General features: G+C 51.9%; 1 protein-coding gene across 7 annotated transcripts in view; it reads right to left on the bottom strand.

Moving 5' to 3' along the window:
- The window catches only part of FMNL3 (formin like 3), a 53932-nt gene that overhangs the window by 8997 nt on the left and 20483 nt on the right, over positions 1–24452 (bottom strand). For 3 of the 7 annotated variants that reach the window (XM_047740284.1, XM_047740282.1, XM_047740283.1), the window contains exons 2-11: positions 12941–13024; positions 10866–10946; positions 10508–10584; positions 7253–7336; positions 4389–4541; positions 3016–3124; positions 2776–2852; positions 2101–2194; positions 956–1030; positions 257–367 (exon numbers count right to left, since the gene is read on the bottom strand). In XM_047740284.1, the coding sequence (XP_047596240.1) occupies positions 257–367; positions 956–1030; positions 2101–2194; positions 2776–2852; positions 3016–3124; positions 4389–4541; positions 7253–7336; positions 10508–10584; positions 10866–10946; positions 12941–13024 (945 nt within the window). The remainder of the gene's footprint in view (positions 1–256; positions 368–955; positions 1031–2100; positions 2195–2775; positions 2853–3015; positions 3125–4388; positions 4542–7252; positions 7337–10507; positions 10585–10865; positions 10947–12940; positions 13025–24452) is intronic. The other 4 variants (XM_047740285.1, XM_047740286.1, XM_047740287.1 and 1 more) reach the window with 3 other exon arrangements.

Below are 24452 nucleotides of genomic sequence, written 5' to 3'. Positions count from 1 at the left end.
TCACCCTCCATGACCACTTCCTAGACGGGAAGACCCAGGGAGTTCCTTCTGCAGCCATGCAGATTCTCACCCCGTGGAGCTGCCAAGTTAGAGAGCACCCCCTGCAGGAGGGCCCCAGGCCCCCGGGCGGCGGAAAGACAGGCAGGGTTCCAAGAGCATCCACGACTAGGCTTTCGTAGAAAAACACTTGGTGACAGGACTAAGCCGATCCTCTGCCCCCGAGTTCGTCCCCGGCGGAGGCTTGAGTCCAGCTCACCTGCAAGAACTCCTCCAGCCCCAGCTTGGTGAACTCATACTGCAGGTGCACCCGGAAGTTCATGTCCTCTACTGAGTGCACCACGATGTTGATAAACTGCATGCAGGCCACCTGGGGAGAAGCCACCTGGAGGGTCAGAGCAGGGCGGGCCAGAAGAGACCGCAGAGCCCGGGCGTTTGAACCACCATCCTCACGGGAGTACTCAAAAGAGTGAATTTAAAAAGTCTTTCTGGGAACAATAAGAGTATTTTAGCTTAAAAAATATCAAACTTAAGATTCAGTGTACGGAAAGAAGTAAATTACATGAGAAATAGACAGAAACGAAGATACAACTGATTTCCTTTAAAGCTCAGCAGGTATTTCTGGAGACAAGACTATATAATGAAAGATTGGAGGCTGAAGGGAAGAGAGGCTAGAGGAAAAGTTTGGGCGAAGCAAAGCAGCTTGAAAGGAGCCCAAATCAGGTGCAGTAAGGCCACACAAAGGGGGAAAGGAGGGGAATTCAAGACACAAACATGTTACTGTCCTTAAGTTCCTACAAGTTCTCTGGGGTAGGTGAGTAGACAAGGAGCACTTACGAGTGGAGAGAATCATTCTAGTTTCTAGACAGAATATCAAGATAAGCTGTTGCCTTGGGCCTATTCTCAAGGAGCATGGGAGCCTGTTGGGCGCGCGCCTGACCCAGGCCCAGCTCCTCACCATGAAGTCAATGTTGCTGTCCTCATTCCGGAAATACTCCATCAGCTTCTCAAAGCGGTGTAGCTCCTTGCATACCTGAACAAGCAAATTTCTCAGTGAGAAGCTCTAGCCCGTGCAGAACCTAAGCCCTTGAGCCCTGCTCCCAGGAACATCACAGCAAAGGGACTGGTTCAGACTAAGCTTAACCACAACTCTTTCTAGGCAGGGAAACATTTGCGACACATAGAAGAAAGCCTGTAAGTGTAACAAGCTCTCCAAGTAGAAGAAAGCCTTGGGTCACTGGTCTCCCATCAACTTGCCGAGGGTACCCAGTAAAGCCTGGGCCATTAGTCTGGCCTTTAGGGGCCTCTGGGGGTAGGCCAAGAAGAAACACAGTTGCTCAATTATTGAAGGAAGGAGGGAGGAAGGAGGGAGGTGGGAGGACATAGCTGAGGTCCTAGTGGGGACACAGGAGAGGGTCCAGGGTGCAGGAAAGCCCCTGTGCTGAGAGGGGTCCAGAGACTCTGCTGAGCCTTTGGCTTCAAGGAGGAAGAGCCATTTCCTGGCTTGAACAATGGATGCTAGGGAAGAGGTCCAAAGAGGAGGAAGGGGTGGGACCAGCAGCTGCGACTGGACATCGAGGAATCTTATGTTCAAGCAGATGAGGGTTTCAGAGTCAGGCCCAGAAGCTGGGGAAATTCCAAGTAGGAGCTTCCTCTCCCCTCACCAATAACAGCCAACAACTCAGGACAATCCTTGCTTGCCTTGTCCCCACACTGCAAACAAGCCTGCCTTGGGTTCTACCAGTGGGTTCTCTGCCTCAGAGCCACTTGGGGTGCCCTGTTAAACACAGGTCCTCAGCCCCCCAGGAGTAAGTTTAACAAGCTCCTCAGATAGGCAGATGCATGGCTAGGTTAGCGCCACTGGACTGCAGCCCTCAAGCGGGGGCCTCTTCAGGGAGCCATTCAGGAGCTGTCTTGCCATAAGATCTGGTAAGGCAGTAGTTCCAGTTTTGGTGCAAAAAAAAAAAAAAGTAGACAGGGCAGCCTTCTTAGTTAAGCATGGGCTGTGAAAATCATCACTGGGCTGTGTGAGATCAGAGCAAGGGGTGCTTCCCTAGCTGGCTCCCCACCTCCTCAACACATGCACAAATGTAGGAGACTGACCTCTTTGAAATTGTCAAAGGCAGCAAGAATGATTTCATGGCCTCCCCGCACCAAACACACAGCTGCCAAGAGCTCCAAGACAAGGGCTTTGGTCCTAAGGGGTGGAGAAAAAGGATTAAGCTCCTCACTCCCCACCCTGGCTGCCAGACAGTTTGCCTCCATGAGGAGGTGAGCCCTTTCAGAGCAGAGACAGCCTCAGAAGTCAGGGGAGTGGGTTTCGGAAAGAAAGCAGGGGAAGGGGGCACCTGGGTGGCTCAGTGGGTTAAGCTGCTGCCTTCGGCTCGGGTCATGATCGCAGGGTCCTGGGATCAAGCCCCGCATCGGGCTCTCTGCTCGGCAGGGAGCCTGCTTCCCTCTCTCTCTCTCTCTGCCTGCCTCTCTGCCTACTTGTGATCTCTCTCTGTCAAATAAATAAATAAAATCTTTAAAAAAAAAAAAAAAAGAAAGAAAGCAGGGGAAGGAAGGCTTGTCCCTTACTGAGCTGTGCAGACCGGAGGAAAGCCAGGGACATTCCCTGTCCTCTGGCGGGGAGGTGAGGGAGCAGAACCAAGGCTCTGACCGAGGTCACAGGCCCCCGGAGGCCAGGCAGGCGTGACTGCAGGTCAGGGCCAAGTGGAGCCCAGATCTCTAGAGCCCTGTGCACAGTCAGGAGGAGAGGGGAAGGAAGGAACTCACCTTGGATTCTTGTTGTTGAGGCTGAGTGCGATCTCATTGACAGCGTGGGGGTGGGACATGACCAGGTTGAAGCCATACTGTAATAAGGGGAAAGGACAGAAGGAAGGAAGACCTTGATGGTGGGGAAGGCAGCTCCCTGCTGGACCTCCTGGACTGTTGGCCTGGTGCCCTTTCTGCTCTTTGAGTTCAGCAGATGAGGCAGGATGGGTAGAGCTTCCGCAGCTAGTGCTGCCCACTTACCTGATAGTTCATGATGGCTCTGAGGCAAAGGATACAGACATGGACATCATCCTTCTGGCTCACCAGGCGGGAGTTCTTCAGGGCCCTGCGCCCAGGGAGAGTGCTGTACCTGGGGAAGAGGGAGCTGCTGGTGAAGGGTCTAGGAGTGCTTGCCATCACCCTGACATCCAACAGCTGTCTGTGCCTCTGCAGCGCCCAGAAAGGGGAACAGGGGGCCTTGAACTGACAGCCTCGAGAGCGATGGGGGAGGGGCAGTCAGGGTGCTCAGTTGTTTTCATCTCTCTGCCATTGACCTTTGGGAATAAATATCCAGGATCCCAGCTTTATAATCAGTGCCCAAACCGTCCTGAGCCCAGAGGCCCTCCGAAATACAATGGCAGGTGTGCAGGCCTTCCTGGGCCTCAAGATGGATCCAGGGAGATGTTCATCTGAGCCTTCCCTCTTCTTCCAGTCACTGCATCTTCCACGAATTCCCTGGGGCAGGAGCATCTTGGCTCCCATCCCACTTCTATGTCCCAGAAAGGCTGACCAGACCCCCCAAGACAATAGGAGGGCCAGGGGCTACCTCTCGATTGGCCCCCAGAGATGTTTCATGAAAGAAAGAGGATGCACAAATGACGTGTGCTCAGGCATGAGGAGAATGACGAGAATGACGAGCAGGGTCAGAGGGACAAAACCCAAAGGAAACCCGGAGAAAAGCATGGCCACAAGAGGGACACAGACCACAGAAAGGGGCACAGGGCCCAGAGGACAGCCTCCCTGGGTAGAAGGGGCTCTGAAAAGTCATTTGGTCTGTCCACCTGCCTCCAGGCAGGACAGCTCCTAAAGTACCAAAATAAATAAAAATTAAATTAAATTAAATTAAAAAAAATATATAAACACAAGGCAGGCTTGGAGAGAAAAGGAAGAAATGAAGGGAAGGTGAGCAGCGGGCAGGTTGGGTGGGAGCTGGTCTCGGAGCAGCTGATGGTGCAGAATGTAGAGCCAGAAGGCAACAGACACGAGGGCAGGAGCTGGATCACCAGTGGCGACCAGGGAGCTGCACGAGGGCCGGTCCCATCCAGGAGGCCAGCAGGAATGGTAGAATGAAAAAGAGGAATGGGGGGAGCCCCTCGAGGGGGAGTGTGGAGAGGGAAGAGCTGGAACCCCAGATGGGGCGGGCACAGCCGAGGGCGATATACTTACCCAGGACAGATTGCTGGGCAGAGTCAAGGAGACAGAGAGGACAGACCAGAGACAGACTGGCAGGCAGAGGGCAAGAGAGCTGAGCCTGGAAGCAAGAGTGGAGGGAGGAGCAATGAGCACTCACCCCTGGCCCCCAAGACCGGGACTGGGGGCTAGGCAGCAGGCGGGCAGAGCGAGAGCGCACATACCGGAGCACAGACTGGCGCGCAGAGCGAGCGAGGCTGTTGGTGAAGGGGGCTGACAGGGCGCTGGGTGGCTGCAGGTCCTCAATGGACCTGCTCCAGGACCGAAGCTTGTCAAACGCACCATCGTCACCACTCTCCAGACCCTCAAAGTCAAACCTGGAGCAGGAGAGGACACACAAGCGCACACACAGGAGAAATTCAATGCTAAGCCCCCTGGTAGCCCACCCCCACCCTGTAGACCTCGAGGGCAATAAGAAGCAAGGATGGCAAGAACAGAAAGCGGAATTGGGCAGCAGAGACCTAACCCTGGTCGGGAGAGCCACCAACACAGGACAAGGGCAGCGGAGGCATAGGGAGCAACCTGAAGAGGGACCTGAAGGGATGGGAGTGCTGACAGGGGTGAGCTGTGGCTCCCCGCTGACCAGGCAACTCCAGGAGCGATCTCTTGGTGGGCCGCAAGGGAATCTTTCTGCACTCCCAGCCTTAGAGACCATGTCTCAAAGAAGCCATGGCTCCCTGTGGAGAATCCGCTCTGTGGGAAGTGTGGTAGAGAACTAGCCAACGCTGGTCTTGCTGGTTGGCTGATGGCAGCGGCCAAAGGGGTCTCTCAGTGCCCTGAAGGGGCCTGGCTGGTTCTGGATTGGGCTCACAAGAGCAGGTCTGAATGAAAGGAAATGGGGGTCCCAGCCAACCTAGAGTGGGAGATGCCACTAGGTTCAAGAGTACCATGGTCCCATCCCAGCACTGGGGTTTAATGGCTGGGTTTTCTGTGGTTCTACTTGAGACTGCTAGGTTTTCTGGAATAGAGGTTCCTTGGGCTCCAGCTTCCCTGGGGGAAGAAATCACAGGTCGAGGGTGTGAACTGGGGTCCTTCATTCCTACAAGAGTTGGAATGGTATCTCTGTCACTTTGTACTTCTATGACTGCCACCAGCCATTTGGGAGTGCGGCCAGAACAAGGAGGATGGCTTGAGATCACCGGGGCCTAATCCATTACGAATCCCCACATCAGGGTATACCCACTCTGGGAAACCAGTCCCACTTTTCTTTCCTGTCCTCTTCCCCCAAGTAGGTCATTAAGGACTGAACAAGCAGGGGCCCTCCTACAGGCTCCTCCTCCGGGGAACCTTCTGCTCAGACATTCATAACCCCAAGGTCAAAGGCACAGAGGCCTAGGCTTTCTGAAATAGGAAATGATATCTGCAGATGACTGAATGTTCCAAAGGAGCCGGGGCAGTCTACAGAGCCCCGAGGATGAGAAGTTTAATGGGGCTCTCAAGTAAACACCAGAGGAGGCTCCCTGACAGGGAACCTTGCCAGTGGCTTCCCTCAGTCAGTAAGAAAACTCCCTAGCACCGGTACACGCGGTTTACAAATCAATGTCTTCACCCAAACTCTATTTGGCTTCACCCTTTTCCTTCCAACCCTTCCCAAGACACACTTTCTCTCCCCTTCACACCCTCTCTCTACCCTGAATCTTTCTTTCAAAAACAGAATCAAGAGCGCAGCTTTGGACACTGGAAGACTGAGGATCCAGCGTATTTTGGTTTCAAGCAGCTGGGATTTGTTTGCTTTTTGAACAAGAGAGATAGGCTTATTTGGAAAAATGATCTACATCTTTTTACTATAAAAGCTCTGAATTTTTAAAAAAAATCACTTCAGCAAATGTTTTTCATTTCTTTCTATAAAAAGAGTCGTTTTTAAAGGGAGAGGAGGATCACGAGGCCTGAATTCTGCTGGGATGGGAACGGGGAGTAGGCCACTCTTGGTTTTAAGGAGGGATGACCTGGGAAGAGTGACAGGCCAAACCAAGGAGAGGTGTTACTTCGAACCCCTAAGAGCTAAGCCTGAAGATCTGGGGACCAAAGAGAAGGGCCATGGGGTAAGGACAGTAACAGCAAAAGTGAAAGCCACAGCTAGGACTGAGTCCCAGAACTGAGGAGTTCCCCAGGACGTGGGACTTTTGGTGCCAAGGCTGGGAAAGGTCACGGGTAAACTGGGATGATCAGTCAGCCAAGGGCTGATTGAAGTCTTGGCTCTAAGTCTGAAGTATTCCCCAGTCATCACGTGAAAGGGGAGTATAAAATCTCTTTCCCTATATTCAGGTAATTACGGTAGGTTACACCACCTTGAATAACAATAATTAACAATAAAGCAGCTAGGGCAGAACAGACTTCCCAACACTACTAGTTGCTTTACACACATTATCATCTCAACCTTACAACAACCGTGGAACACGGATCCCCTTTTCTATAAGAGGATGCAAGTGTGCTTGAGGTCACCCTGAGAGTCAAGGACATAACTGAGACCCACAACCAGCTTTGTGGCTGTCCTAGTGTTCCTTTTCACTACCTCATGCCACCTCCTCATCCACCCATCCCCCCAACTGATTGAAAAGGGCTCTGAATACTTCATTTTCAGTCTGGGTCAAAGGTCATGCCAGATGCTCCCTGGGCTCTGCTTCAGCAATGACCTGGAGTAACCCTCTCACATCTGGAGACCCAAAGGAAATTCAACTCTCCAAAGGCAAATGAATGACTCCCACCGGGCGTCTCTCCCAGAAGCCAGGACATTTCCTTGGACTGCTCTCAGCCCAGAGTCTGGATCCTTTGGGTTCTAATCCTGAGTTCCCTTTCCACATCTCCCTCCTTCTGCTTCCCAAAATGTACCTTCTGCTCCAGCCACCTGGCCTGCTTCATGGATCCAGTGACGTCTCCTTGGCTGCCTGCCCACTCCCACACCACTGCCTGGGCTCTTCCCTCCTGGCCTGGGACTCCCATACTACAGTCTCACCCTTCCTCAGCAAATCAGAATGGGACTGTGTCCTCCCTCGCCGGTCCCCAACCCCAGCCCCAGGGAGGTACTCACATGACCGAACACTGGGCAAAGGACAGGTAATCCACCAGCACATCCAGGCCTTTGTTTTCATCATTCAGAAACTCCCGAACCCACCTGCGGATAGAGGACACATAGTGGAGGGGTTTGCTAAAGGGGGTCGAGGGTGAGAAGAGTGAGGGGTCTCTGACCCAACACCCACTTCTGAATCCTCTGGAACTTAGCACCAAGCTGGGAAAACTCTGAGGTTCCAAACCCATGGCAGACCAATCCATGGTGACATCATGGGCCTAGACCTCTGCTAGGCCAGGGAGCCAGGGATGGGGAAAGGTACAAGGCCTTCCAATACCATGTCAGGCACACCAGCTTTCAGGTACACCCTCCTAAATGGCCAGGGCCCTGACTCAGTCTTGGTGAGTTTCGGCTCAGTTTCAGTGTTCTTGGTGTCTAACACAACACTGAGTGTGTTGTCCCTGCTTGGTGTTTATTGGCGGAATTGTGGGGAGGTGGGGAAGTTGATCAAGAGCATTTACCACAGGCCCTTGTGCACAGCTGTGCCTGACGAGGGCTAGCACATCTCCGACTGGACTGAAGTCTTGGTCGAAAACAGGCAGGAAGGGCCAAAGAGAGCTCTGGAACAGAGACATGTTGGGCCAAAGGGCCCTTCTACCAAGTTCAAGGAAAGATAGTTTGGGCCACAGTGAGCTAAGAGGGATATGCCGGAATTCTGTGTGTGGTCACGGTGAGTTTGACAGAATAAGAAAAGGATGGGAGAAGAGTCAGGGACTCGAGTAACTCCAGAATGACTATGACCACTCAGAGCCAGACTGAGGACTCAAGCCCCTTCAGCCAGAGAGGCAGGAAGGCGGACAACAAAGACCCTAAAGACAATGGCCCTGGGCATTTCCACCCTTCGGCCTTCAGGCCTCTTTGCCTGAGATATGCCTGGAAGGAAATTCAAGAGCCAATCCCAGGAGGGCTATTACAGGACAGGTTCATTCCACAGCACAGAGAAACATAAAACTCTTAGGATAAAACCCTGACTCTCCTCAGTGCTCCGTTCCCTTGGCTGTCTGGGGGTCTTCAGAGGCAGCTGCACCCAGCAGCCCAAGAGGGCTGCCTCTCTCCCGAGGCTGGGACACCAGCGCCATGTTTGCCAGCCACACCCTGGGGCACAGTGAGAGCTTGGGCCAGGAGCACCAGGCTCAGCTGAGGCTGACTGACACCGGAGCTGCCTGAAGTTAGCTTCCTCTCTGGGGGCCGACAGGCCTCCCGTTTCCTGTCTGTCTGCTCTCCAGCTCCCCACCCCCTTCTCATTTCCTGTCTGAGTCTACACTACTATTTTCGGGATCTTGACACTTTGAGGAGAGGTTAAAGGGCACTTCAGCAAGGCAGAGAAACCAATACAAACCCGAGAGAGGAGGAGCTGGTGAGGCTCTGGAATCCCACTTCCCAGCCCATCCGGCTCCAGGGCTGGAGTTCCCATTGGGCTGGCCCTACACACCAGGCTTCGGCAGGTCCTGGGGCGGATCAGGCTGGGACAGAAGCAGGAGCCTCCTCTCCCCCCCTTGCCCTGGGCTCCTACCACCTGGGAGCACCCACACCCTGGCCCGACAGCCTGACAAACTCTTCTTGCCTAGGAATCTGGGAAGGAGCCTGACCCTCCCACATAACTGCCCGGAGAAGCCACAGTTCAGATGACAGGAGCTCCTAAAATGCCAGACGCGAAACTGTTCCCTGGGAACCGAGGGCCAGGTCCAGACCTCTAACTCGTGTGCCAGCTGCCAAGAGGCCCCAGGCCTGGGAACCACGCTGCTCTCGCCTCAGCTCCTGGCCGATGGCCAGAGAGGCAGGCCCCAGGTAGAAAGGGTGAGCAGAGGGGAGTGTCGCACATGGCTCTGGGGTCCTCTCCTGTGAAGAATGGGCTCCATCCTCTTGTGCCCAAGACTTACTAAGAAAGAACAGAAGGCCTGAGAGGGAGGGGAGGGAAGTAGTAGGCCCTGCAGGGAGGTATGAAGGGCGGTAGGTGGGATTTGGAGTCACTCTCTGTCTCACTGCCCCATGCTCTCCCCTCTCACACACAGGGTAGCTGAGGAGGCCCTGCCACTCCTTCTGTGAGGACTCACCACATACAGCAGGAGGCTGAGTTTCACGTTTGCTAGCATGTCAGCTTTCACTCTCGTTCATAGATGGGGTGTGGAAGCCAATTCTGGCCACCAGGCACAGCTGCTGAGGCCAGGAACTATCCCTTTCCTGTTCTGTCCTGCGCCATTTCCCCCATGACTGCTGCCTCGGCAGCTGGCTGCAAACAGGTAGCCTCTCTGAGAGCCCCAGGCAGGCCCAGCCCAGCGTGGACAAGCGGGCGGCCGCTACAGGCAGGAGGGGAAAGGCAGATGACGTTATTTGGCTCTTTCCACCCCTGCTGTCAGGAAGCCCAGGACCCTGGGGACGGCACCTGCCCAGACACCCTCTCCTCCATCCCAGGCTTGACTTCTCACTCCTGTGAGCTCTCAGTATCTGTGCCAGCCTCCCCCCGCCACCCCCGTCAGGATTGTGGCCCTGCCTGCTGCCCTCCATCAGGTTTCCCTTGCTATCCTCTGTGTACATTCTCTCTGTCTCTATCTTGCTCTCACTTTCACTACATATACTCCGACTGGTTACAGTTTTAGAAAACCGAGACCACTTGCCATCTGTCACTGTACCTTACGCATTAGCCTTCGGCTTGTTCAGCAAGTTCTGGTTCCCCACTCAGAGACTAGCAAACAAGACCCACGCCGTTCCTAAGGACCTGTCAATAGACTGGTCTGTAGATGCAGAAAATATTCAATTCCTCGTCCCCACTGCCTTGATCTACTTTCTTGGTGCCCTAAGAAGCTGCTTCTGCTCATGAACTGAGATGGTCTTGCAATCAAGAAAATAGTCTTCTGGGCACTACACAGTCTGGGAACGAGGTCTCAGCTACCCAATGTAATGTGCTCCCCCATCCCCAGCACTCTCTGGGCCTATCTTGGCCCACCCCCAGGCCACAGGCAGACTCGAGTCTCAGCTGTGACAGGAATGTCATCTACGTAAAGCCACAGGCTGAAGACCCCAGGAGAGGCCCCAAGCTTGCCAGCAGCATCTAGTCAGCAGCTAGCAGAGCCAAAAGGGAGAAAAGCCAGAAAAAGAGCACTCTGAAGCTCTGGGGAACCCAAAGCCGTTCAAGGGGTGACCGTGCCTCATGGCCGGGAGATCAACAAGCCACCCATCCTCAGAGACGCCGGATCCTGATGGCCGATTCTGACTCACCCAATGTGGTTGGTGCGAAGTGAGATCTCCAGCTCCCTCAGTACTTTGGTTGACTCCTGCACTCTCCTCCTGAACTTCTGTAAACATGGAATTTCTTGTCACTATTGGAGGCCCCTGATCCAACTTTATAGCACAAACAAAAGGGGTAGAAAAGGAAAGGGAGGGGACGCGAGAGGGCAGGTACAAGCCTTCCCTCTGTGAGGAGCCAGCCACTCCAGGCCCATGGCCTCAGAACCCAGAAACCCAACTCCCATTGCTCAGAAGCGGATGTCTCACCCCCAGTCACAGGGTCTGACCCCCCAAACCCCACAGGACTATAAGGGGCAGCAAGGTGGGGCCTCCCTGCCTCACGCTTCACCTTCCGGGTTACGCTGGGGTCCAAGAAGCTCTGGAGTTTCTGGATGTAAGTGTGGGGAGGATTCTTCACCTGGAACCGTTCCTGTGACGGAAACATGCATATGCGCACAGACACCCACAGTTTGAGGAGAGTGTCAAGGAAGTCAAACCCTGATGGTGTTCAGTGTGAGGGGACCCAGACTCCTCAAGTTGTCAGCTGGCTCTTAACAACATCAAGCCAGAGGCTCTCTTCCTTGACTTATTTTCAGGCGCTTCTCATCTACTGCCATCTTCCCCTTCTCTGATTAGTGATCTCTGAGCCTAAAATATTTTTCTATGTTGAAAATTATTTTAAGAGCCTGCTGCTTGCTAAGATGTGGGGATTAAAGAGCTGCTAACACCAAAATAATGGAGACAATTGAGAAATGGTGTCCACTGCCTAGCTAACTGATGGCCCGGGACTAGGAGGGCCATGGAGAGAGGAGTGAGGCTTTGTAGAATGCAACCTCTTCAGCCCTAAACTCAGACTTGGGGTTGTACTGGCTTTGTAGCACTAACATGTCCGGGGCTGGAACACACGTTCTCTTCCTTGCCCAGACCTCAGGCCCCAGGCCCCAACCATCGAGGCAACCTCAAATGCTGAACCTGCTTTTGGCAAGGTCATCCCTCGATCCCCTTCCACGAAGGGCACAGGATCATGGGACTCTGCCTTCCCCATTTTGGTCCAACCCCCGCATCAGACCCAAGAGAAAACTCGGGGAAAACTCTTCAGCGTTCTGGTCCTATTAGGGCCTTCACCACTGAGATACCTGCAGAGTTGAGGGGTGGGGGGAGCTACGCGGGGCTCAGGGAGAATGATCTCATGTTAGCAAATAGAACCTAAACACAAAATGAAAGCAAAAAGTAAGATGTGAGAAAGAGTCAAAATTATGTGACCTGGAAAAGGGAGATCATCAATTAAAGAAACTCAGTGCCAACAGGCGACTGTTGTCCAATCCCAAGCAAGGGTCACCAAGCTTGCCAGCTCTGCTTAATGCAGAACACGAGGAAACGGGCCTTTCCTGGAGAGGTGGGGAACGGGACTAGGAGCTCTGAAGAATAATTCCACCTCAGGTCAAGCAGCCTGATTTGGGTGGCAGTGGAACATAACAGCTAGCACAGACGGGGTTGGCTGCTTTGCCCTGGTGCCAGTGTCAGGCATGGAACTGAGCCGCAAGTTCTTCATCCATAAAACGTAACATCACTTTCCTCAGGGGGGTTTTGTGAGGATTAAATGAGATATTTCAGTATATATAAATCCTTGGTCCCCCGTAAGTACTTAATAAATGTTAGCTATTCTGGTTCTGTTTGGGGCTTGAAAAGAAATCATAAATCTGTGAGCATGCCAGGCGAAGCTTCCATGCCTCCCGAGAGGTAAGGAAGTAAAAGCGGACTCTCCTAGCTACGCAGACAGGCCTGTCAGAGTTCAGAAACTCGTGACTTGTGAAATTCAAATGCATGCAGGGTAAAGAGCCAGGCCATGGGTCCTGGGTCTCAGTTCTGAGCTAAGTAATAATCTCTGCAGTCTCTTCCAGCTCGAAACACTGTTCATGTAGGGAGAGCTTCCAATCCTCATATTTTGAGATTTGGGAACAGAAGACAACAGAGGACTCGGTCTGCTCATTCGCAGATGCCTGTCAATAATAGAAAAACCTGAGGTGCCAGGGCTCGGGCAGAGCGAGAGAGAGAGAAGGTCTTTTGGTCTACCCTGCCAAGGAGGGCCCTCACCCTGGGGAAAGGCAGAAACAGGCTATGTTGGGAAAGACACCCAACTCCTCTGCAGACAGCCAGCAGGACCTACACAAACTTCCTTCAGGCTGCTGCCCATCAGGAGGAAACCAAGACAGCTCTTTGCAGGAGTCAGAGGGGAGCCTGGCCTGCCAGCCCTGTGTCTGTGAAGAGAGCTCTCTTGGTACAAGACGTGAGCACGGACTGAGGCCAAGCCCAGGCCAGGGTTTCTCAAGGGACCCCAGGGCTGCGGTCAGTGCCTTTGGCCCTGCTGCCTTGTCCAGCCCAAGACACAGCCCTTACTCCTGGGCCTCGCCCCAAACCCCGTACCTGGTCACAGATCAGATCCCACTTCTTCTCATTGTCATACTGCCGCAGGAGTCGGGCCTTGTCGGGAGGCAGGTTCATGGAGCTCTGAGGAGAGAACCTGAGTCAACAGGGTTGAAAACTCCCTGCACCCAGAGGAGAGAAAGGGAGAGCATGCAGGCCTTTCCCCTCCTGGGCCCTCGGCTTCACCCTAACACTGTGGCTGATAAGGAGGGCTCGGAGAGGCGTGATGGTCCTGCCTCCCCTCTTCATATTTAGTTCAGTTTGGTTGAGCAATGTTTTCCAATTTAGTGAGTTGAGATTAACTTTATTTTGAATGAAAATGAACATTAAAACCGAAAAGGCTAGAAGATACGAGAAATCCCTCCAAGTAGGAAATACAATGTTTCACGAAGCTTTTTTTCTTTTCTATTTTAAGTATATACATATACATAGGCACACACACCAGTCATGCCATAAAATGTGTTTCTTAACTTGGGACAGGGCAAAAAAGTTTGAAAGCTACCTGTTTAGAACAGCAACTTTCAATCTGCTTCTCCCCCACAGCCAGAGGGATGCCTGGCCTTCCTGTATCATACACGACCATGGGTGGACGCCAAGCCAGCCACAGCTTATGTGGATGCCACGAGTCTACGCCTTTGCCCCATATCAGGATGCAAGTACATGAGAAGGATACTGACATAAAGATAACAGCTCATTTTTTAAGGAAATAATTTACAAAATTTCAGTTAATTTTTTAGTAGCAAGTTACTTATGACACACTTCCCAATTAATGAAGACACAGGAAAGTGTCCCAATCCCTTCCTGAAAGACACTCTAACCTGGAATACAGAAGGGCAGACCAAGAGTCATCTTATTTTGCTCACTACTGTTTGCTGAATGAATAAAGGAATAAAAGCGGGCATGAGTGAGGGAAACCCAACGTACCCATGGGCTAGTGCTATGCAGGCCAGCAGCCCTACCTTCCCCTCCTTGATCCCCACCCAGCCAAGCTTCTCTTCTAGCCAGTGGGGCTGCCTTCGCTGCAGGTCACAGCCTTTGCCTCTAAAGGCAGATCACTGCACCTGCCCCTGGTGCCCATACTCCCGAATCAAATATGATTTCCTACCTGAAGTATGATAGCTGTCTGATAACCCACGTGACTTCCCACAAATCCAGCCTCTCCCCCGAGCCCATGGCAGACCACCTGGAAGGCCTTCCCCTCCTCTCTCTCTCTCTCCCGACTAGTCACTGCTCCAAGTTCAGCTCTAACTCCCCGGCACCCAAGCATGGCCAATGTTTACATCTATCTGCCCACTCCTTGACATTCTCATCCCTGGGGACATGAATTGTGTGCACCCAGGATTCCGAGGAGACACACAAGCCCTGTGTTATTCCAGAAGTGGAAACATGCTAGGAGTGGGCCTTGCATTTTCTAAGAATCTGAGAGACAAACCTTAAATATCATTTATTTCTGTTAGATATATTATGCATTTGTCTACACACATCCTATTAACTAGCTAGACATTCATCTAGCCCCCCAAGGTCGGTGTCTATTCATATGGTCTCCAACCCCTGATGATGTCTAATACTCTGATAGGCCTCTAGTGGCGAGGAAGTAAACGGTAAATATAGGGTTAAGGCATCCTCGTTCTGAGTAATGGGCCCAGCTCTGGGCCAGAAACCCAGTCACTAAAGCTCAAAAAAGGAGAATAGTTGGGATTTTTGCTCAGTTTTTAGGTATAAGCCAAAATGGGGCAAGGGAAAGAAGACAAGAAGGGGAAGAGGATCCCACATCACATCCCTCTTCACAGTTTCTGCTGCCCTGCGAGTCTGCCTGCACTCCTGCAGGAATGAGGGACTAATCAAATCCCCCCCACTCCAGATGCAGTAGGGACGGCTGGTTGGGCAAATACAATCCCGAATGTTCTCTCTGAAACTACTTGGCTAAGGGCCATTCTCAGCCTGTCTGTGTGGAGAAGAGGACAGGAGCAGGAAGCCACAACAAAACAGGGACCCCAAAGTCAAAGGTGAGCCCAGACCAAGGTCTCTCTCCTAACCGTAGCCAGGCTGCTGCTGGCTAAGCCCAAGTGAGAGCAGAGAAGACACAGACCTCAGGCCTGGATCTGGCTCTGTGCACATCTCAAGCCCTTCGTTGTCTTCTGCCTATTTCTCCCAAGTCTGTGCCATGGAAATAGAAATAGTTGTCCCCCCTGGAAGAAAGCGACTGGCGGAGAAGGGGGAAGCCTGCCGCTGGGGAGGCAGACATCACATCCGGTCTACACCAACTTCCTCAGCCACCAGCTGTCAGCTGCTGCAGCCTCACACTACCCCACAAGGCAAACTGGGGAGAAAATGTCTGGTGCCCCAGGGGCTTTGAAGATGGAACAAAGTCACCCCCTTTGGGACCCCTAGCCCAAGAGCATGGAAGAGTGGAAAAGGCATACCAGGGTTCAACCTTTAGATGCCCTGGAGAGATGCCCACCCCTCCAGGAGTAGGGACAGGGGTGGCAGAAGTATGAATCGGCTCTGACCACAGGCCCACAAGCTCCACGCTCGAGCTTTCGGTGGCACTTTCTGGGCAGTGATGCTGGCTTCTCTGTTTCTTTGGGGCCCAAGTGTGACAGGGAAGGAAGTGGGGAGGGGAATTCCCCCACCCCCACCCCGTCACCAGCACTAGCACACAGAGTCAGTACCCACCTGTCACGGGCTTCTCTCCATGACAGACAAGGGCCCTGGGGCTTCTGCAGCTACCCGATAACAGGCATGAGCACAGCAGGGCTCTGACATCCTGAGTTCCGTGGACAGCCAGTGTCACGGGGACAAACGTGACACATTCCTGTCTCCATCAAAGGTGCATTTACTTGACACTTTTGTTCAGTGGTTCCACAGAGATGGTGAGCTCTCATAGGGGAGGAGCCAGGCTCAGTCCTTGCTAATCGCTCACTGAGACCCTTGCTGACCAGAAGGGGGCGGCGCGACTGTCTTGAAGCAGAGGCACTGAACATCAGAGTCAGAGGGCCCAAGATCAACTGTGCGCTCTCCAGAGCTCATCCATAAAATGGAGATAATCTCACTATTTCACAGGGGTTTATGAGGATTAAATGATAAATATTTTATATCTGGATGTGTCTGGAACACCATGGGTGTTCCACTGTCTTCTTCCCCTTCCTCCTGAAAATCTCGGGTAATGTTCTTGCTTCCCTGCTTCTGGGTTGTCTCAGTCTCTGCCTCTGTCCCTCCTTCAGCGCTGCTTCTCAACCACTCAGGACACAGCCACCCATTGCCCCTACTCCCAACCCCCACACCTCTCACCAACCCTAAGACTAGGAGGTAGTTAAATACCAACATCCTCGAGAAAAGAGACCCCGGAGAGATGGGGGGTGAAGGAGAAGATGAACTTACACTGAAAGCAACTCTGAGACTGATTCCTACATCAGAACAACCAGCCAGAAATCTAATAATAAAAACCTATAACAGGAAGCAGCAGAAAGGGGAGGGTCTGACGCTTCTCCAGCAGGGCTGTTCTGGTTTACTGCCAGTTTGAGGTCAGGCACAGAGCCCTGCTCAGTGCCTAACCCCCTCCTGGGTTCTGTGGGAGCAAGGCTTCCTTACTCCCCACCCAAGCCCTGTCAGCCCCCGTGAAGTCAAGGAGAAGGAAGGTAGCTCTGGTCACAGAGGTTCCCTTCTCTTTCCTGCTCTGTACCCCTAGCCCGTTAGCCCCTCCTCGTTTCCTTCCCATCACAGGGGAAGGGAAATGCCGGTGGGGTTGGAGTTTCCTTAGAAGGTGTGGGTCCCTGCTCTGGAACTCACCCCTGACTGTCAGCCTCCTCTGGCCCGGCCTGGGGAAAACCCAACCAACAGAAGTAGGAACCACCAAAAACTCCCAACTGTTTCTGTTGGTCCCAGTCAATCACGATGAGTCTTAGGAACAGAAATGGCACGGCTCTGCTGAGAGGCAGGGAGAGGGATGTGTGAAATTTTCCCGTGAAGGGGATCCTGGAGGCTTTAGGGAAGGCAGGCAGGGACTGTTTATTCTGAGCAAATCCAGAATGTGAGTTGGTTTTCTTCATATTTTCCCCCTCAAAACCATCTTCCCACCAGGTCCCTTATGGCTGACATGTCTCCCACGTGTGGTAGGCCCAGTCCCCATACTCAGCCTGTGGGGTTGGTGAGCCTGGAAAGCTGAATCTAGAACTTCCCCAGAGACTAAATGAGACGCCATCCTGGGCACCACCTGCTGCTGAGCCCCTGGCCACAGCTGCCAACAAGTCCTCTTGGGCACCCACAGATCAGCCCATTGTACAGATGGGCAGAAGCAGAATGTGGTGAGGAGGCACAAGGTTGGGGAGCCCAGGAGACGGCTGTAAGTGAAGCTGGAGCTCTGTGTCCCCGCCCTGCGATCCTGCCCTGCGTTCCCTCACAAACCAACAGTCCTGCCCAAGCCAACAGCAAAGCAAGCAACACCAGGCACAAAGGTCCGTCCCCAGCTGCCAAAAGGACAGAGTACTAGGAGTGGCCCAGCCCGCCCTGCCCTCCACCGTATCTCTACTGGTGGGCAGGAGGCACAGCTGTGGCCAGCTGGGCACTGCTCCCAAAGGGCAAGAGCTCAAGGAGGTGGGAGGTACCAGCTCCTGCCGCCTCGGCCCCCTCGGCGGCCACGGCCAGCCCTGCTGCAGTAGCAGCTTCCAGACAATGAGAGTTATTTTCAGCCAGCGCTTTAACACAAGCCAGCTGGCCAGGGTGCAGGGCGGGAGCCCTCCGCCCAGCCCGCCCAGACAGCAGACGCTGGCCCCGCCCACTGCCTACGCCCAGGCCGCCTAGGCGTCACTGTTTATCTCCTTTCCGCGCAGCTCCTCCTCCTGCCCCCCCCCCGCCCCCCCCCCCCGCCCCCCCCGCCAAACTGTAATCCTGTCTAAAAGAAACCCAAAAAACCAGAGAGTTTGATCACAGATCCAATAGCTGACATTCATTATGTCCGGATCCGGGAAGCAGAGCAGGCCCTCCAAACACGCCCCCTCTTTTCCCCAGTCCCGTGACTGGCAGGAGTCGGCTGGGGAAGAAGCGGAGCGAGAGGGGGCCAGGTCTCCCTGCCAGCCAGAAAATGAGGCTCAGGACGGCTATCCTGACCTCCCTCCCTCCCGTCTGTCTTTCCAGACCTTAGGTTCGGAGATGATCGCTTGAGACAGCCTGGAATGAACTGGAGCCAGCTGTGAAAGGTTCCGGGAGAAGAACCATATCCTGTGGCAGAAAGGCAACCGAAACCGGGTTTAGGACACTTGGCTGGAGGGAGCGGCAGCCCTCCCCATCCAGATGGAGTGGGGGCGAACACTTCCCTCGGGCCCCCTGCACATCAGACAGTTCAAGGATGGTAAGGGGTGGGCTCCAGGCCTCCAGCCCTGGTGCTGCCTCACCCCACAGCCTCAGCAGCAGGGCTCCCTCTGTTCCTCATCACCTTCTGGCTGCAAGCCCCTACACAGGACCCAACTCTAGCCACACACAGCTTCCTCGAGGCCTGAGCTGCCCTGTTACACTTATGGGAAAGGTGCTGGGGTACCGCATGACAGAAGACATCAGAAGAGTGGGTGCTCCTTGACTTGAGTGTCCACAGTGGTGTTAGGCCTAGCCTCCTGTTTTTGTTGACTTGGAGCTGTCACTCTGGGGACAAGCTGCCAGGGGAAAGCCAGCTTGCACAGACTCAGAGCCCTGTCTGGAGAACATGCTTCTGTGGTCACTGATGACTCTATAACCAGAAATGACTTGCTGAGCACTTATGGGCCAAGTCCCTGAGCAGCCTGGAGGAAAAAGAGATGGATTCACCAGATGTCTCAGGCTGAACTCTGCAACTCACACCAGGGAAGTCCGAGGAAGGAGAGGCCCTAGAAGGCCAGCATCAAAGATTGGTAGCTTTTTCCCAAATACGACCGTATCCCCGAGGCCTCTTCTTCACCCTGGAGGACCCTTCCAGTGGATCCTGAGAAGGCAAAGGAAGTTGGCCATCTCCCTGATGCCAGCAAAACCCCCAGGTCTACCTCTATCACACCGGAGGCCTCACACCTGATATCAGATAACCTCTGTAGGTAACCTGGCCCCCAGCCGCCAGGTGAGGCCATCCCTTCTGGCCTCCTCCATCAGGATGCACACAAGCTTTCAGAGAGGAACTCATGTTAGCTCTTCCCAACCGAGCCCCCAGGCCCTTGCTGAACAGCCACTGCCACGGCAACCTGATCTGTCTGCTGGCTCCTCAGCCCCTCCTCGCGGTTAGCCAGACCCACACACTCCCCAGTTACGCAAAATGGAAACTATTCTGCTGGGGGCAGCCGGGTTTCCAAAGATGAGGAGGCTTGGGGCAGGGCCTCCCATTCTCTCTGTGGCCAACCAGGGGGTTCCCCCTTCTCCTCATGATATTCTCCCCTCCTGCCTGGGGAGCCCTGAGAGACAGCACTGCCTCTCAGAGGACACAACATCCCACAACGAGCATTTTCCTCTCTCCCCAGACCATCGCCTGTTACTCACTGAGACCCAATATGTGCTGCTCCCAGGGCCTCGCATCCATACCTTCCCTTCCATTCCCACTGTCACCATCAGATAGGCCCTTACTGTTTACTCCTGACCTTCTAGGATAATCCTCCAGCTAGCATCCCTGTTTCCTGCTTCCAGTTCTCTTTCCCACCAACCTGCAACTGATGAAATTTCTCAACTTCTCAGCACCTAAGAGAAATCACCTCTCTTCTCAGTTCTGACAGAACTCTTCTCTTGACTCCTTAATCATTTACACAAAAAAAGTCTCAACTCCTTGGCCTGCTGTTCTTAGCATCTTAAAATAAGAAAGAGCTTCAGAGATAGGATTCTCCCGTAGGCTGGCCCCTTGTCCTCTGACCAGCCTTGTCCTCTTCCGGACTTTCTCCTGGAACGGCCACGCTTGCCATAGGAGCTGCTTGTAACTGATGTTTCCCCAGTCTTCTGAATCCCTACCTATTACTGACTCAAAATCCATCAGCTCTGTGACCACCCAACCTAAAATCATCAGCCCCTCTTGTGAACTCTAAAGCCTAATCATACATGAAGAATGAAATGGCAGAGACCTTGTTATCCCCCACCCTCTTGTCCTCATCTTCCTGAGTAATGAACCTCCGATGTTCAGTTGACTACTTGGCAGCCCAGAATTAATGTATTTCTCATCTTCTCTTGAATTTAGGTACGGCTATGTGACCATATAGGACAGAAACAGAAGTGGTGTATACAATTTCTGACAGGTGTCATTAAGGGGAAGGAGCATACCCTTCTTTTCCCCTTTCTGCTTCCAGCTGGGGAAGGAGCTCTGAAATGCAGAGGTAATGGCTGGAACTTCAATAGCTATTCTGGACCATGAAGTGACCTTGGAAATGAAGTCCAGATAGATGAAGCAACAAGAAAGAAAATACTTGGTCACTGATATCATGGACCTCAGTCCAAATTAAATGTCTTCCCTGTAGTGTCATTCATTTGTGTGTTTCCTCTATTCACAATGAGAACATGAATTCCTTGAGGGTAGGGGTCATGCCTTATCCCTTTTTGAATCATGTGCAGGTGCTTAATGAGTAACCGATTGATCCTGCTACTACTTCTCCTCCTACCACCAAGTTCTTTTTTCGCCCCTGGTTATTCTTGGAGGGGATTACCCAATTTCTCACTATTGTCCTTTCTATTTCTGGGCTCTCTCTCCTATCATCTAATTTAATGTAGCCCAAATCACTTTCTTTATTTGCTGCATCTCCCTCAGCAAGCTCCCACTCCTCATTCAGAATTTCAACTCTGTCCTTCAGTTCATGCCATAAATCTGAGCCACTCTCCTGCCCTTCTTTTTAATCGGCCTCATCTTAGAGCCTGCTAGACCCTAGGCTCTCCAGCCCAGGGATTACCACCAGATTATTTACCACTGTAGTGCTCTATAAATATTGGGCAAGTTGAACTTCCCCATGCATATATTCCTCTTCCTCCTATTTTTAAGTGTTCTGCTCCATGACACCCCAGAGAGATCATTCCCAACTGTCAGCAATGCCTCGCCTTCAATTCAAAATAGGTGAGATCCTACCTTTTCCAGCAAATCTTTCATAAGTGGTAAGATTCCCACACCCACCCCCAACAGTGTCTAAGTACAACACATGTACTAAGCCTTCAAAAATGTATTCGGAGAGCTGTGATTTATGGTTAATGTCTTCCTCCTTTTTTTTTTTTTTAAGATTTTATTTATTTATTTGACAGAGAGAGATCACAAGTAGACAGAGAGGCAGGCAGAGAGAGAGAGAGAGAGAGAGGGAAGCAGGCTCCCTGCTGAGCAGAGAGCCCGACTCAGGGCTTGATCCCAGACCCTGAGATCATGACCTGAGCCGAAGGCAGCGGCTTAACCCACTGAGCCACCCAGGCGCCCTGGTTAATGTCTTCTTGCCTTTTCTTGGACATCCAATAAATATCCTATCATAACCTCTGAGTGTGGTTAAAGCAGTAACTGATGGGCCATACCGCCCTGGCATGAATCCTGACTTTACCACTTACTAGTTATGTGGCCTTGAGAGAATCATTTAACCTCTATGAGCCTCAGTTGCCTCATCTATAAAATGGAAGTAGAAATACTATCTCCTTCATATGGTTGCTCTGATGATAAAATCTGTTAATATATGTAAAGTATTTATTTAGTATATGTAAAGCATTTAAATCAGAACCTAGGTAGTAAATGTTACACAGAATGCTAGCAATGTGTTTTTGTTTGGGTTTTTTTATTTGGCACATAGCTGGAAAACAACCATACACCAAGCACTAAGGTAAGAGCTGGGAATATTAAAATAAATAGGGTGGGATCCCTCCATTCAGGAAGTTTGTATCCAGAGAGCAAGGTAGATGAGCAAAGCAGGGGTGAGTGTAGGTAGCACTGCTGGGAGAGAGCGGCGCATGGCCCTGTGGGGACCTGGGGAGGCAACATCTAATTGGACAGAGGAATGAAGGAAGGCTTCCTGGAAGAAACCTTGGAGGACTTAATCTTTTTTTTTTTTTTTTTTCAAGATTTTATTTATTTATTTGACAGAGACAGAGAGAGAGGGAACACAAGCAGGGGGAGTGGGAGAGGGAAAAGCAGGCTTCCCCTTGATCAAGGAGCCCGATGTGGGCCTCGATCCCAGGACCCTGGGATCATGACCTGAGCCCAAGGCAGCCGCTTAACGACTGAGCCACCCAGGCGCCCTGGAGGATTTAATCTTAAACATCAGGCAGAGGGGAGTCAGGCAAAGGCAATGAAGGAGGGGAAGATGGTGATATTCTAGGCAAGGAGATAGCACCTCTATGACGTGGAAGTGCAAAACATCCTAAAAAGTCCAGAAAGCCCTAAGTGATTTGCAGAGATGAAAAGACAGTGTATAGGAGGAAATTACAGTAGGCGGGGAACAGTCTGAAGACAAAGGGGCTTAGGAGCTAAGGTAAGCAGGTGGCCATGAAGAGAATAATGATGCCACTATTAAAATGAAAATAGTAATAATGACAAAAGCTACCATTTATTCACAGAACCGTGATAAGAGCTATCCATGAATTATCTCATTGAATTCTCACAACAAGCCTATGAAGCTGGGACTATCATTACTCCCATTTTAGAGGTGAGTTAGCAAAGGCTTGGGAAGGCTGTGGAACCTGCCCATATTCACAGAGCAAATATGGGGTGGAGGCGGGATTTGAACCCAGGTCTGACTTCAAAGCCTGAGCTTGTAACCCAACACAATGAGGCAATGAATTACATTAGGCCTTTTCTGTGCCTTTTCAAATTGCATGCACCCTTAGGATCAACACAATCAATCTTCCTCCCGGACCACCCCGCCCAAACCACCCAGAGTTCACACGCTGCTCCTTCTACTCCTTCCTCTGAACTTGCTCCTTCCTCTGAACTTACACGAGGTTTACTGCCCTTCACCTCCTATTGGCAATCGTATTCAATCACACCTTCAACAACGCTATGTTATCACACACTGTGCCAACGGGAAGACACGTTTTGCTTTGTGGTCACTCCTATATATTTACAAAGAAAGAGGAAATTGCAATTTATAAACACCTGCTCTGGGCCAGGCGCTGTGCTAGATCCTTTAATTACAAGATGTCATGGAAAAATCACTTCTGTCTCATATTGTTATTCACCTTTCATATTTTGTGCTATTTCCCAAACTATGCTGTAAGCTCTATGAGGGCACAGACTTTGCCTTGAACACAATTTCCTAGACAAGAGTGTCTGGCTCCCAGAGGAAGCTCCATAGACACCACAGGCCAGCCATGTGGACAGCAAAGGCCAACTGGGGGGCAGCACGCCATCTCACCCAGTACACGGGCCAGGGACCCAGCTCTGGCTTTCCAGGAGTCTCATTATAAAACCAGGAGCTTATTATCAAACCATAAAACTTAATGAATCCCTTCCTACCTCCAGATGATATGTGGGACAGGCACGACTCCTGCTTTATGGAAGGATAAACTGAGGCCCAGCCTGGGCACACATCCGTCGCAAGTGATATGAGCCGGGGAGAGCACTCCAAGTCTTCTGTCTCCTTGCTTTCTCAATTGCTCTCAAATGTGGGTCTGTCCTCAGGGCTGCCGTGTTCCTGTCCTCTTGGGGGAGGAACCATAATGACCCCATTCTGCTCTTCCCCATGAGCGGTTTTCCCAACGCGGTCCCCCTCATGCCTTTAAGGATGGCCAGAGCTTGACACAAGTGTCAGGGGTGCCCACACCCCAATTCCATCTTTGAGTGTCCCAGATTTTTTATGTCTCGTTTGACCATCCCCCCTAGAAAAACAGCAACAACAGCATCTCTTTGGGGTTAGCCTTCTGAGAGTTACCACCCCATGACCCAAAGAGATCTTGATTCTTCTCTGTGTTTTGCAACGTCTGGCCCCCTCAGAACCATTTCCACTCAGGGCCACAGATGTGGAGGAGAACTTCCTGAGCATCTCTTACACACCAGGCACTTTTACTCATATAATCTCCCTTACTGCCTTCAACAACCTCTGCAGGGAACTGTTACGCCTGTTTAATTGGTGAGAGGATGTAGAATCTGAAACAAACTGGTTCGAGATCACACAGAACGTGGCAGAACCCAGATTCAAATCCAGATAAATGGCCTCCAACATAACTTTTGCCAGAATGTGGCTCTTTCTACCATGTCCTGCCATCTCTTTACCAAAATAAATAAATAAATAAATAAAATCTCCATTTCTAACTTGGGAAGGTCCACCTGGATTCATCAGACTGGCTTTGGTTGATCATTAAACAGTGGTTCCTTGCCCAGCACAACTGGGGCAAAACCAGCTAAACAAGGTGTGTCAGGCACCTCAAGTTCACGGCTTCCATCTCAGAGTAAGAAGGAGACCCTGCAGAGCAAAGAGACAAGGGAACTGCCTTCTTGAACACCACATGGTGACAATGCCCTCGTATAAGTGGCATCTTAAACATTCAGAGTACTATGGGTAACAGTAAGGACTTTGCAATCACGATGACTTAGATTTGAATCCTGGTACTTTTTATGAGA

The sequence above is a fragment of the Lutra lutra genome, chromosome 8 (assembly GCF_902655055.1).
Source record: "Lutra lutra chromosome 8, mLutLut1.2, whole genome shotgun sequence".
Taxonomy (NCBI): Eukaryota; Metazoa; Chordata; class Mammalia; order Carnivora; family Mustelidae; genus Lutra; species Lutra lutra.
The sequence above is the reverse complement of the archived record's forward strand: the minus strand, read 5'-3'. Positions and strand labels throughout refer to the sequence as shown.